Here is a 15,148-nt window from a genome sequence, read left to right as displayed (position 1 = left end):
GATATATTGAAGTTATTGACTTGATACTTGTGACAACTTCCTCATGCGAAAACTAGCCATTTCTACACTTTGAAAGAGCACACACACACATGCATACATAATTACCACTTATTTGCCGTATCGTTTTAATGATCTGACATATTTGACTTGTGTTCCTGAGTGCAAATAGACTTCAGCAAAAGTTGGATGGTTCATTCATATTCAGCGATATTCATGAATCATAATAATGGTACATGTTAGGCGTATGAACAATCCAATTGCATGCAACGTTCCCAACTGTATTAAAAGCGATGACATCACTATAATTAGTAAATAGACATGGAATGTCTTGTAGAGCTCAGCTCACCAAACTTGATATTCTTGGCCATTGTGCCGAGTGTTTTAACATGTTCAGACTGTTTAAATTAGGTACAGTGTTGGAGAATCTGAGCCTTTTATTATTTTCACTGGCACGGATGAAAATGGCCGCTAGCCAGCGATCTCTACATACCTTCGCACTGCATTGAAGTAACCCCTGAGAGCCGAGAGCCAAATGTAAAGCAGGAACGTCAACAAACTCGGGAAGAAACTCAAGACGGGCCAAAAAGAGATATGTGTGTGCATGTGAGTGCTGGGAAGCAAGACCCCGATCCAAACCCTGTAACATCCAGCTAGCATGAGGCGGTCGAGAAAATGCCAGTAAAGGAAATGAACAGCCGTTTCACTGGAGCAGTCAGGATGAATCTGATTTAACTTGCATGATACGCTTTTCATTCATTACATGGGGATAAGAGAGGGGGATCTGGGATTGGGCAGACGGCCAAACCACTGGTTCTCACAGCCATTTTATAACTTAATATGCACCGTGAAACCTTACAAGAGATGTCTCACATGCCACTGGCATCCGAAGGTTTGCAGGCCTTGTTATTGTACATCGGCTGGGTTGTTAATGAAGGATTTAGTTGCTGTGGTTTGTTCTGTTCAGCATATTCAGCTTTGATGTATAGCCACATACACTTCTTTCACTTGTAAGATAGACGGATGCCAAGTCAATTTGATCGGAATGAATTTTTGACTTTTTTGAAGGGCTTCTGAGAATGACCACCATCGGGATAGCAAGCATTTTTGCTGAAAATGAAACACATAGTAAACTTAATGAGCCACTGCGCGCTGCGTCTTAACTTCTTAATGGGAACGACTGAACTTTCATTTCCTTGCAAATATCTCATCTGTTCAGTCGATAGAGGTCGTGACATCATTCTAGAATTAAAGTGAATTTAAACTTGACCCTATTACTTTCTTAATAAATGTTCTTGGTCTTATTTTATAGAGTTCATCATGGAAAGTTATTCCAAAAAACGTTTGTCTTTGTAATCTTTCGTCGAAATAATAACTTGGTCTAAGGGCAAATGGCAGCTATTTTATTATTGTAGGTAATCCTTTCTGTTTTATGCTCACGGAGAAGTTTGAAATACCTTTGCTGTGATATACTGTTAGCAAACATCCTGACGCCGCCCACCCTGCTGAGAACAGAGTTTAGATGAATATGTGAATATGTAAATATGTGCTGCGCTTTCCTCTCAGTAACAAAATAAACACATCAAAAATGACAGCGGTGAGAAGCATCTGATCATAGTGATGTGGATATGTTTGTACCAGATAAATGTTCAATATTAATGTTTATGCACCAAAAGAGCACTACTCGTTGATTTAAACTAGCCAGATGAAACACGAGAAACACTGTGCAAAATGATGCAGTGAGAGGGCTTTCAAATCTACAAATCACCATCATTTAACTTGGATTTACTGTAATAACACTAACTGCACCATGGTATGTGGCAGAATGTGGGACATTCATATCGAATTTTATTATTTAATGTAGACATGCAGGAGTAATGTGATTAAGCTATAGCATTTGTGCATTTATACTATGTTTTTCATACAAATACCATAGAAACCATATACTGTAGTTACATTTTACCATGGTAGCGAGTTGCTATATGCAGGGTTATCATGACCTAAATGTATGCTACTATGGAAGAGCAATGATTAATTTTAATAAAACTCAAATAATATTTAAATTTTACGAAATAAAATTACAATTACAATTTTTTATAGATGTTACTGTTTTTGTTAATGAACATAAATTTACATCTGCATCTTAACTCAAGCTACTGTCAAATGTGAGTTTCTAAGAGCCAAGACATGTAATAATATTAATATTGCTGCCTGCACTGCAAAATGTGCTGAAGATGCTCGTCATCAAAGTCAGGCAACACAAATCACCCGTTAGAACATGCAGACACTAAGAAATGTAGAGATATTTATTTTGTTAAGGAAAAAGTAAGAATTAAAAGAATTTATTGAATGTTCTACCTCAGATTTGTGAAATGTTCACATGTTTGGCAAGTATTTGTCATGTTCTCAACAATAAAGAGTAGTTTAAATGGTCTGGTTTCTACAACTTACACTTAGGAGAAAAATGTAATTGTGATAACTTTTTTGGCCATATCTCCCAGCCTTGGACTACATTTTCATTCGCCCAACAATCAACTGCAAACTCACTTTTAGGTCTGGCTCTATTTTCTCATTTAAAATCCATTTCCATTTGGAAATATGTCACATTATGGAAGAAAATTGGGCTGGGCATATGTTGTTTTAAATTGAAATTGAATGTAGATATGATGATGCTCTAAATAGTGTCCAATAACATTGCATTATGTGTGGTAACAGTTGTGGTCTGTTACACTCCAGGGGCTCCGACGGGAAGTTATCTAAAGGAAGACATGAGCCACTGGCAGCTACACGCTCACTACTATCCTCCTCTACTGCGATCCGCAACCATACGCAAGTTTATGGTTGGATACGAGATGCTAGCCAATGAACAGAGGGATCTTACACCTGAACAGGTATGTTTTCTGTTTTCTTTAGCATGTAAAAAATAATAATAATAATAAGGTAGCACTTTATTTTACAGTCAAGTTCTCTATGTACAGTACCAGTCAAAAGTTTGGAAACACTACTATTTTTAATGCTTCTGCAAGAAGTCTCTTATGCTCATCAAGCCTGCAGTTAAAAACAAAAAAAAACAAAAAAAACAGTAATATTATGAAATATTATTACAATTTAAAATAATGGTTCTCTTTTTTAATATACTTTAAAATGTAATTTATTTTTGTGATGCAAAGCTGAATTTTCATCAGCAAGTACTCCAGTCTTTGGTGTCTTATGATCCTTCAGAAATCATTCTAATATGATAATTTGATACTCAGTTATTATCAATGATGGAAACAGTTGTGCTGTTTAATATATTTTTTTGGAATACTTTTTTCAGGATTCATTGATGAGTAAAACGTTAACAGCATTTATTCATAAAAACAGCATTTATTCAAAATAAAAACATTTCTAACAATATAAATCGTTACCATCACCTTTTATCAATTTAACGCATTCTTGTTGAATTAAAGTACTAATTTCTTTAAAAAAAAATAGTTATTGTTCCCAAACTTTTGAACGGTAGTGTATATTGTTACAAAAGATTTCTATTCTAAATAAATACAGTTCTTTTTAACTTTTTATTCATCAAATAATCCTGAAAAAAGTATCTCAGGTTATAAAAAAATATTAAGCAGCACAACTGTTTCCAACATTGATCATAAATCAGCATATTAGAATGATTTCTGAAGGATCATAAGACACCAAAGACTGGAGTACTTGCTGATGAAAATTCAGCTTTGCATCACAAAAATAAATTACATTTTAAAGTATATTAAAAAAGAGTACTGAATAATAATAATTAACTGTATGTACTTACTATAGGGTTAGGATTAGAGCGTGGTTTAGGTTAGTTGCATGTACAGTAATTAAGCACAATTTATAGTAAATGTAACGCGTGTAACATACACTGTAAAATAAAGTGTTACCAAATACAACCAAAATTACCGTGTTTACAATAATGTGTTCTAATATGTTCTCGCATGTTGTTTTTATTATTATTATCTTTTAATTTTAACATATCTTATCAGGGTTTTGGCTTTTTGTAAATATGCATCTGATAATAATTATCATATTTGCAGTAATATTTCTTTAGTTGGCTCACTAAAATGTGCATTGTGCGCAATATTTATAATAATATTTTATAATAGTATTTATAATATATATTCTTTTCATTTTAACATAACTCTTAGCAAACATTTTGTCTCTCTGTAAACGTGCATCTGGGTCTGCTCGCTTGATAGGAAATAAAAAGAGTAAGCAATGTCCTGTTTGGTCATAAAATCTGACAATACCGTTTGGATCAGGTCACAGGTTCTCGTTTACAGGCTGGGTTTGGGTTTCAATTTAACGCCTTGGCAGACCTGTTGATTGTATTCTTCTCCTGACTCAGGGGTGTTTTTATCTGTCTTTCCACTACATTTAGAGTTTCCACTAAGCTTTAGTTCTCCAATTATTCCTAGTTCAACACCCAAGATGTAGATAACCTTTTTCTTAATGCCTGCTTTTTATGACCTAACATTACTCTGCCCCGTTTCTCCAAAGACACAGGTTATAAATGGCTTCTGAAGTGGTTTTCCCGACAGCCGATGCTGTCAGATTTTTAATAATTGGATAGTGAGGCGACTTTTGTTGTTTATCGCAAGGAGTCTTAAAGCACTGTTATAATGTCACGCTTATCAGTTTCTGACTTCTTCTTGCGGTACTGAGCTACTGTCCTCAGTACCATTGGAAGAGTGCAGCGTTCATTTAATTCACAATGACTCATATTTCCAGCACTTCTGCACCTACTTCACCTGCTTCATTAATGTGTCCAGTCATGTGGGACTTACTTCCACCATCTAAGTGTTTCTGTCAGGCATACCCAGGCCAGGGTGACCCTGCTCAGTCTGACGCTGTCAAGTGAGGGAAGGGGAGCCGAACAAGAAATTGAGTCCCCTATTTTCCTGTCTCGTTTTTCTCACTGGCCGCCGAAGGGAGGATAAGGATGCAGCACGTTACGCTCTTGATTGATGCCCATCTGGATGTATTGATTGATAGCTTGATCAAATTACAGCCTTCCATCCGGAGGTTGTCAGGACACTGGCCGTCAACGCTGATCTGTCACGCTGTGACTCTGTCCGTCACACAGACTTGGGTCCAATCACCCCCTCCCGACAGCAATCCGAGCCCTTTTCACACTCCTCGCAAACCCATTTCCCCCCTAGCTTGTCCACCTGAATGTGAAATTTATCAGCAGGCAGTGAGCGTTATCAGTCCTAAACCAGGACATCTGTTTTTCTCCGAGCTAAACGAGTGAGAATGGTTTGGGCTGCGATAAATTGGACTTTTGGTTATCTGTTGACCTGACCTCTGTCTACCGAGCTGGGTTGTGATTGGTGGGGAATTCAAAGCCAAGTTAGAGTGAGAGCACACTAGAGTGACCAGTCACGATTTTACAAGCCAATATTGTGCTCCCAATGGACTCTGGACTCACAATACTAATATATTTATGTTCTTACACCAACTTTTCACATTAGTATTTTTGAGAAAAAGAGATTCAAGCCTATGAGAAGATGAAACTGAGATAAGAATATAATTGGTTCCACAAGTTATCTGGCTGCTTATACTCGCTAATGTTTTTGAAGTTCAGAAGTTTCAGACACTGATTTGGTGAGTCACAGATAGACATCGACATATTTCAGCTTGAGTAAAGGCTCATTCACATCAAAAACTATAACGATATCTATAACTATAAAGTTTAAATAATCATTCTGATTCTATGAGAATAGGGAAGTCCGCACCACAAATAATGAAAATGATATGTTAGAAACATTTTAAGAATGTTTTTTTTTTTTTTTTTAAGCTGATGAATGATAAAAATCATTGACAGCCAATCAGAATCCACCTGACTTTAAAAAGATTGAGCATTTAAAGCAGCAGATGACATAACTGCAGCATGCTTAAAATAAACGGTTTTGTGCACGTGCTGGACACTAATACATTTATCATTATAGATATGATATATATGTTTTGAAATAGCTTTTGTTATGTCAAGATAACAAGAAAATTAAGTCAAGATTTTGAGACTAGGCAGAACAATGTAATAATGCTTTTGGAAACGCGCTGCAAATACTCTCAACATTTTGTTTCTGTATTTGGTTGCGTTGTGAGTATTTGCAGCGTGTTTCTGAATTTCACTGTGTTGTGAGTACAGTATTTGCAGAATAATTCTGTATTTGGTTGCAATGTGAGTATTTGCAGCACATGTTTTGCCAAATCAATGAAGATGTTTTATTAATTTGCTGGTGTTTTTTTCTATTATCATCTGTTTTCTTCAGTTGCAGCTCGTTGAGCTCTCTCGGCCACCGTGTCTTAGGGGCTTCAGTAGATTCCCTCTTTTGAACGTTTGAAATGATCATTTATTGATGACAGTGCTCTAATTTTTTGGGTGAACTACATAATATCATTAGTCCAGATTTGAATCCAGGTTGAATCCAAGTCAAAACTCATAAATGTCATAGCCACATTTAGAGTTGGCATATTATTGGTTCCTAACTGGTTCCTAGTGCGCACAAGCACATATTCATATGCGCTTATTGCCAAGCATTACGCAGGGACGCTATGGGTAATGCGGTGGGCGCTTTTTTTTTTACTTTGGCGCTCAAACGTCATGACTGAACAGCTTTCGTTTGGAATATCGTGCTGAACCTCTGGGGCGATTTAATGTGCTGTAACATTTATTATGGCTTTATGAATGCGGCACTCCCATTGCGAGCCCAGCTGCCAGTGTTTATGAGACTGACCTCTCACTCAACGGCGGCAACAGCCTCCATCAACCCGTGCCACAGCAGCAGTTGCAAAGGAATTAAAGTGTTGTGGCTGAGAGATTGGATCAGGAAGTGACACAGCCGCTAGGAGGTTTAATCACACCCCTGCAGGGACTTATCTCAGGAGAGAGTGGGCGACTGGTGGTTCCTCCACTGTGAGCGCTAGACATGAATACTGAGTCTGTCATCGCTGGAGGGTCTGGGTCACACTGTGTGTTTTTCATAATGTGCTTTCACAGCAATCTGCCTTTTTTGCTACAGTTTTATTTTTCGAATTTATGTCTCTATCCCAGCAAATTGTGGTCCAAGCACTTCTAGAGAACTATATAGGAGAGGCTGGAGCAAGTTGTCACTTCAGTAAATATTTTTCAGCACAGGTTTATTTTAACTAACTTAAGTTAGTTTCTGCAAAATCTACAAAATGATCTACAAAAATATCTATTCAACATTTTATTAGCATAGACAAAATATACAGCTCATTGAACACATTTTGGGGACGTTATTTTAAATTGTAATTAAATTTCACAATATTACTGTTTTATTGTATTTTTTATCAAATAAATGTTGCCAGTAGGCATAAGAGACTTCTTTCAAAAACATTAAAAAAAATTCTTACAGACCCCAAACTTTTGAACTGTACAGTAACTCATTTTTATGTTTCTTCTTTCTGTCTCTCTCCCTTTCCCCCATTTTCACAGGCTGCAGAACAGTTAAGAAAGCTCAGAGAGGAACATTATAAGGTGGAAAAAACAGAAGGTGAAGGAGGAATGGAGAACTAAAAGAGTGTGACCTGTCGGCCACCTTCTGTGTCCAACGGCCAGATAATGAGAACATAAAACTGAGAGAAACAGATGGAGCTGTAAGACGACTCATCTGTTTTAGTGCAAAGAGTTTAAAACTTGAGCTAACTACTTTCTGATCCCCCTTTTTTTCTTTCGATTGAGTTAGAAGATAAAACTGTCTCCCAAGTTTCGGTTTAGGGCTCTGAAGGCCAAACCACGGGAGCTGGTAATTGCTCAGTTGAGAGCAAAAGTGATTTCTATGGCTAAATAGAATGCTGTATGTTATTTCTATAGCTTTAAATTCTTTAATAAAGTTATTTTTCTTTCTTTTCCTTTTTGGCCAAATAAATTTGGGAAGGAAACATTGCAAACAATGGACAACTACTGTACACCCAAAGCACTTTACAATCATATCAGGGGGTCTCCCCTCAACCACCACCAGTGTGCAGCATCCACTTGGATGAAGTGACGGCAGCCACAGAACAATGGCGCCAGAGCGCTCACCGCACACCAGCTATAGGTGGAGAGGAGAGAGAGGGAGTGATCGAGCCAATTGAAAGAATGGGGATTATTATTAGGAGGCCATTGATAAAGACCAATGGAGGGAATTTGACCAGGACACCGGGGTTACACCCCTACTCTTTACAAGAAGTGCTATGGGATTTTTTAATGACCACAGAGAGTCAAGCCCTTGGTTTAACGTTTTACCCAAAGGATGGTGCTTGTTACAGTATAGTGTCCCCATCAATAACCCCCTGCTGGCCTCACTAACACCTCTTCCAGCAGAAACCTAGTTTTCCCAGGAGGTCTCCTATCCAGGTACTGACCAGGCTCAACCCTGCTTAGCTTCAGTGGGCAACCAGTCTTGGGCTACATGGTTATATGGCTGTGGCATAGTGCCTTGCAACGCCCTAGAAACCACCCTAACAACCACAGAAAACTATAGCAACTGTCTAACAACACCTTAGAACATCCTAGCCACCACCTAAACACACAATATAAACAACCACCCATAACAACCTAACAAAGACCTAGCAACCACTTACAACTTAACAACTGTATAACTCTCGGGTAACTACCCAAGAAACCCTAGACACCATAAATCAACACCTTAGCAACCATTTAGAACACATAGCAACTCCATAGAAACACTCTAGCAACCATTAAGCTTCTATGCAGAACACCCTAGCAACCACCTAGAACACTTTAACAACTGCCTAGCAAAATCCTGGAAAAAACCCTAACAACCACCTAAAAACACAGTATATCACTTAACCGTCTCTAACAACCTGCTATAACAACCTAGAAACGACCTAGCAACCACCTACAACTTAGCAACTGTCTAACATCTCTCAGGCAACTACCCAAAATATGCAAAAAAAATCATATATCAACATCTGAGCAAGCATTTAGAACACTCTAGCAACCATTTAGCTTCCATGCAGTACACCATAGCAACCACCTACAACACTTTATCAACTGCATAACTAGCAACACTCTAGAACACAGACACCCTAGCAACTGCTTAACAACTCCTTTGAATTTCCTAGCTACCACCTAAAAACACAGTATTAATCACATAACCATGCCTAATAACCACCCAAAACAACCTAGCACTCACCTACAACTTAGCAACTGTCCAACAACTCTCAGGCAACTACCCAAAACACCCTAGAAATCATTTATCAACACCTTAGAATCCACCCCAGCATCAAATTTTGCGCAGACAAGCACCACTTCAACTTTCTTCTGAAAATGTAAAAAAGTCAAATGTTCTTTTATTCATTACTAGCAAGAACTTTCTGCAGTACGCACCGGCAAGGTCTAAGCTTGCTTTCTGTAGCCGTTAAAACAGCAAGCGTAATTCACGGCCTCGGGGAAGCTTGCTTAATGAGGGAAATGTGTTCAGCGGATCAGTTTTCCTTTTCCTGCGCCGCACCTGCCGAGCTGCAGTTCCGTTTATGCCAGCGTTCAAATGTCTGACATTGAGAGGCGAAACGTTTTTCTTGTCAAGCCAATTTACAGTGGCATAACAGAAGGTCTCTCCCACGCCAGGTGCTCCATCATTCTCTCTGTCAGTGATTCTCAGTGTACTTAAGAACGTGAGCGGGCCCAGTCTGTCTGCCGCGGCATCCATCTGTTCAGGTGTCTGTTGACGCAGAGAACGAGGGGTGAGGATCGTTCAGAGCAGACGCCGGGGACGGGTGAGCTCTTCAACATCCTGTGGTGAAGCCATGAATCATGAAGAAACTAAATTTGGGTTCACTGTGCTTTTGTTGTTGTAACACTGGAAAGGAAGTTCATAGAAAATTGTTCCCTCACATTGGCTGCATTTACACTGTAAGGTCTAATGCACATATCCCACATTTCGACATTATTTCCCGCCATCTGTTTACGTTCACTTACATAGACGTAACTGACTGTGTTTACATTAATACCCAGTCAGACCGTGCAACGCTGTGCTGTCCAAATTGATCTGCACAAATTCTCTCAGTGCTGTCCATTGGGCTCATGTTGACATTGGTGTGTACCATGTTATTTAGTCCCTATTTTGGATCATGATAATTGACACAATTGACACTGTCCTGATGTATTATAAAAAAATAAAATAAAAAAAGCCTCATTAAAAGAAATAAATCTAATTAAAGGAGCTGTATGTAAGAAATGTATTTCAATTAATCATAAAATGGCCCTGATATGTTACTAGACATTAAGAAATCATTTTCATTTCAAATACTTATATCACTGATAACAGTAGTCCGGCCAGGATATTGTCATTTAAAAAGTGAAGTTGCAGCCCTCAACTGATGTTGATGTTGTCATCTTGTGTTTTGGCCTGAAGCGCCACCCTCCACCTATCTACCAATCACAAAGTCAGTAGTGTTTCGGCATCCGGGTTGCCAGCTCTGCTCTAGTTACCACAGCTGCGTAGCAGCCTACGTTCGTGCTGGATACTGCAGCCTATCTGGCAACCTCGAGTCAGGGGGGAGGGGGAGGGGATACACCGCTCTGAAAGTGATTGCAGTACCAGTTTTGGCCACAATCTTGCATACGGCTCCTTTAAGTAGTCTGGCAAAATCTTTAATATTTTTTTTGGAAAAAACAAGCAGCACTTTTGTTAAAATGTTATACATATTTGAAAATGTGCACCATGTAAAAGAAAAAAGAAAGAAAAAGAAAATGAAGAAATTATATAGCAGACCCTTAAAGGGGTCATATAATGGCATTTTTGTACAAGCTAATATGATTCTTTAGGGTCTAAATTAAAAGTTTGTAATATACTTTAATTAAAAATTCTCATTAGTATTGTAAGAAAACACTCATTTTACCTGGTTAAAAACAGCTCTGTTTTCAGCACGCCGTTTAAGTGTATTTAAATGATAATGAGCTTTGCTCACCCCACCCCGCTGTTCTGTGCGTACACCGTAACACAATAACACAATAACCATAACGTGTTGTTCATTATAAACGTGGGATTATGAATTATATTGAGAACGTCGTATGTAGAAAACATGCCGTAATGTACCCTGAGTGTAAACATCCGCATTCATCATGAAGCGTGCTAGCGATTTGCAAAGATTAATATAAATATTAATATAAAGGTTAATAAAACGTTACACTCACTTCTTCTTCTGGGGGTGCAGCAGGAACACGAATAGTTGGTACCGATCCTTTTTTCAGGAGCAGCTTCTTAGCAAAACCAGCTTTACTGACCCTCGTTTGTAAAGCAGTCTGGTGTGTGAAATGATTCGCGCAAACATGAAAGCATTGACGTTGATCGTGGGGAATATTCCCTTCGAAAACAAACTCAGCCACTGCGTCTTCAGCGGTTCGGATTTAGGAACATCAAAATGACTGCTGTGTTCCTTATTGCACCCAAGAACAGAACACCACAATCGCTTAGACGCCATTCTGCTCATAGACAGTGCTCCAGCGTATCAACAATGACACGCGGACTATGATTGACAGCTCGCTCACGAGCGAGGGCGGATCTGTGTTGAAACGCTGCTGTCAATCAACAATCGTGGGAGGGGCGTCGATTTTGTGAAGTCACAAAATTGAACGGCTTGATTTGAGACGGAAAAACATAAGAAGATTAAAAAAAAAAACACTGGATGGATTTTTATCATTTTATGATGGTTGTGTACAGGCACTGCCAACACACATTTCAGTACAATCAACTTGTAAAAGTGCATGTACCATTATATGACCCCTTTAAGTCTCTTAAAATATCACATCATTTGACAGTTTTATGTTAGTTCAGGTTTTAAAAAAGTTAAAATCATGTTATTTGCCCAAAACATATTCATCACAAATATTATATTAAAGTATGTATATTTCAGATAATTTTTAAAATATATTTAAAAGTATAATTTATTTTATTTTATTTATTATTTTTTATATTTACATTACATTTAATCATTTAGCAGATGCTTATATCCAAAGCAACTTACAAATAAGGAGAACAATAGAGGAAATCAAACCAACAATAGGGATATGCAATATGCAAGTGTTGTGACTAGTCCCAGTTATTCTAGCACAGTACACATAGCACAGTATATGTAGCAATATTATTGGGTCAAGTGATCATCAACCACTGATCATCGATCACAACTGTCCTGGATGGAGTTATGGTTGATGAACCCAGATGAATGGAGAAGTTGTGATGAAGTGTTGGGTTGGCGGGGACCACAAGGTATTCTGTCTTTGCAAGGTTGAGTTGAAAGTGGTGGTCCTTCATCCAGCAAGAAATGTCTGTCAGGCAGGCTGAGATGCGAGCAGCTACTGTCGGATCATCCGGCTGGAATGAGAGGTGGAGTTGTATGTCATCAGCATAGCAGTGATAGGAAAAACATGTTTCTGAATGACAGATCCTAGTCATGACATGTAGATGGAGAAGAGAAGTGGTCCAAGCACTGAGCCCTGAGGCACTCCAGGAGCTAGATGTTGCGACTTGGAGACCTCCACGACACCCTGAAGGACCTACCTGAGAGGTAAGACTGAGATGCTCTTCATCATGAGGGTTGACAGGAGGATCTGGTGGTTAACTATGTCAAAAGCAGCAGACAGATCAAGCAAGATAAGTAGATGAGTGATATTGTGAGTGATATTACATGAACAGATAAATAGATAAGCAGATGAGTGATATTACTATTCCAGTTCATTTGTCACTCTGGAAATGGAAGGTTAAGTGAAGCACATTGTGGGATACAGTTATCAGCTATGTTATGTGCTCTGTTATATACCGCACATTTTGCTTCCATTTTGTCCCAAACATACAGAAAATGCTCATACAATGCACAGAAGAAGACTATTGTGCTATTTCTGCCACAGTGTGGCTATGCCCACAGCTAAACCTCATTGGTTGTAAACATCCTGAAATCATGAAACATTTTTATTTATTTTTTTCAGTGAGGACAGAAAATGACTTGATGCCAGAAATATCTGGCAAAGACAGATATCAGGCAGTCTTTCATTTGTATATTTTCTAATGCTGCAGTTTTATCTTGTACCTTTTTTGAGTTCTTTGAGTGCTGTAATATTTTCAAAGACTCTACTTTGAAGAAAAAAAGTTCATACGACTGCTTCTGGAAAGTCATCTTTTAGTCATCTGTCAGTTTTTGTTCCCTCACAATTTCAGTCTCTTCACATTTCATACAACTTGTGAACAAGCTGCAACTTCTGTACATGAAAAATCCGCACAGAATAGGCGACAACGTCCTGGTTGCTGTGCCGCGAAGGTCATTTGTCCTCGACTTTAAGATTGGGTCCTTGTGCTGTCATCCGTTAACTGAGCATTCCCTCCCTTGAGCTGCATCACTCCTACCTTACTGTCTTTTCCACGCTCACAATCCTGAACTTCTTCAAATGCTTTTCGCATTAAAAAAACACTCCTGGTTGGCTGCTCGCCCAAGGTCGTCAATTGATACTGTTCGATCATTCTGTTTGTCATAAGAGCCCGGTTGTTGTCAGCCGCGCACTCTGAAGTTCATGGCAAACTCCTCGCACACGTCGCAACAAACCCTTGAGGCTGTTCATTTATCTTCGGCACAGTTTATACTGTAGGTCGTGAATGCTATTACCAGCCGGGCCTGTCTAAAATCCATATGGAGATATGTGTTTATTAAAAAAAAGTATTGTAATCAATAGCAGTTTTCCCCTTCGATGGAGAACTGCTGTACGTTTTCTCACCAGTGAGTGACATTGATAATACTGGATCAATATTGTTTTTAGGAGACTATTTAAACGATCCATAATATCGCAGGAGGGCTAATGCATCTTTGTCAGGCTGCTCGCCTTTGACGTCAAGCCAAGTACTTATGCTGTGGGGTTTGAAATAACACGCTGAAAATGGCTGTCAAAAATTTGTAGAAGATGAATTGATGTCAGAATAATGGAGGATATCTGTGTATACAGATATGGATGCTGTTGCTCCACAGATTTTTTACAAGCACTTTCATTCAAGTCAACAAGAAATCAAAATGAAACTTTCTCATTATAGTACCTGCAGGGGCGTCATGCATTTATTATGAAGCTTTGATTAAGATTTCGCTGTAGCCTAATAAATACTATTTTGTTTTATTGGCCTGATTATATACTGTTAAATTATGAACACAAGTAAGATCATATGTTAACTATTTGCCTATGCTGTTGCTATTCCACAACATTTAAAAGTTTTGCATGTAATCTGTTACGCATATTTTCTAGCTTCTATTGGTGAGCTCCACAAATCACGTAAATGACAAATGTTGGATTCACAATGATGAATTTTATCACAGCACTGATCATATCTGACCTAAGGGGACATGGAGATGAAAAAAAATTATTAATATTATTTCCATCCCAAAAGTTTCGAGTTCGAACACAACGTTTCTTCAGGGAACGCAAAAGTTTTGTAAGAGAAATGCATTAACACAAAAGCATTGAAATATAATTTTTCTTCCAATCTCATTATTTTACCACCACCTTATACCTTTAGGTGCTTTGTAGACCTACAATAATAATTTTTGTTTGTTTGTTTGTTTTTTGAGTGGGTGGATTAGTGCGTACACAGTAACGCAAAAACTAATTTATACAATCTAAAAAATATGTTGGGTGAACAAAAATGTTAAACAATTTGGAATGAAATTTTGTGTAACCAACAAACTATATTGAATTAAAAGAACTCATTTGTAACATAAACTTAAATTTTTAAGTTGACTACTCAAAAAAGGTCGCTTCAACTACTTGAGCCGTGTAATGCTTTAAAACAATGCTTTAGAAGTATTTTTCATTGTTAGTTTACGTTAACTTATGTAGTGTTAGCAAATCAAACCTTATTGTAAAGTGTTACCAAAATTTCTATTAATAGATATATTTCTGTCCACAAACTTTTTATCGAGAAACATTTGAACCCCATTCAGTTATTCTACAACTCACAAATGTAAACACACACGTTGCCAACTGCACTTTCACGCTTATCAGCTGGATATAATCTGGTATTCATACAAACACCATAATGATTTTTGGTTCTTGGCATTTGGACTTTGCTAGACTCGTACAGCATTTCCATTGGAGGGCTGCTCAATTTCAAGTATTAAATTA

The 15,148-nt window shown here is 38.1% G+C and overlaps 1 protein-coding gene across 1 annotated transcript in view; it reads left to right on the top strand.

Annotated features, from left to right (window-relative positions):
* Positions 1 to 7,895, top strand: part of galt (galactose-1-phosphate uridylyltransferase) — a 103,142-nt gene extending 95,247 nt beyond the window's left edge. Inside the window, exons 10-11 of the mRNA XM_084104313.1 lie at positions 2,734 to 2,888; positions 7,481 to 7,895. Coding sequence (XP_083960439.1) covers positions 2,734 to 2,888; positions 7,481 to 7,561 — 236 coding nt within the window. The 3' untranslated portion in view covers positions 7,562 to 7,895. The remainder of the gene's footprint in view (positions 1 to 2,733; positions 2,889 to 7,480) is intronic.
* The last annotated feature ends 7,253 nt before the right edge of the window (positions 7,896 to 15,148 follow it).

The sequence above is a fragment of the Abramis brama genome (genome assembly GCF_963993115.1).
Source record: "Abramis brama genome assembly, chromosome: 25".
Lineage (NCBI taxonomy): Eukaryota > Metazoa > Chordata > Actinopteri > Cypriniformes > Leuciscidae > Abramis > Abramis brama.
This window is presented reverse-complemented; position numbering and strand designations above follow the sequence as displayed.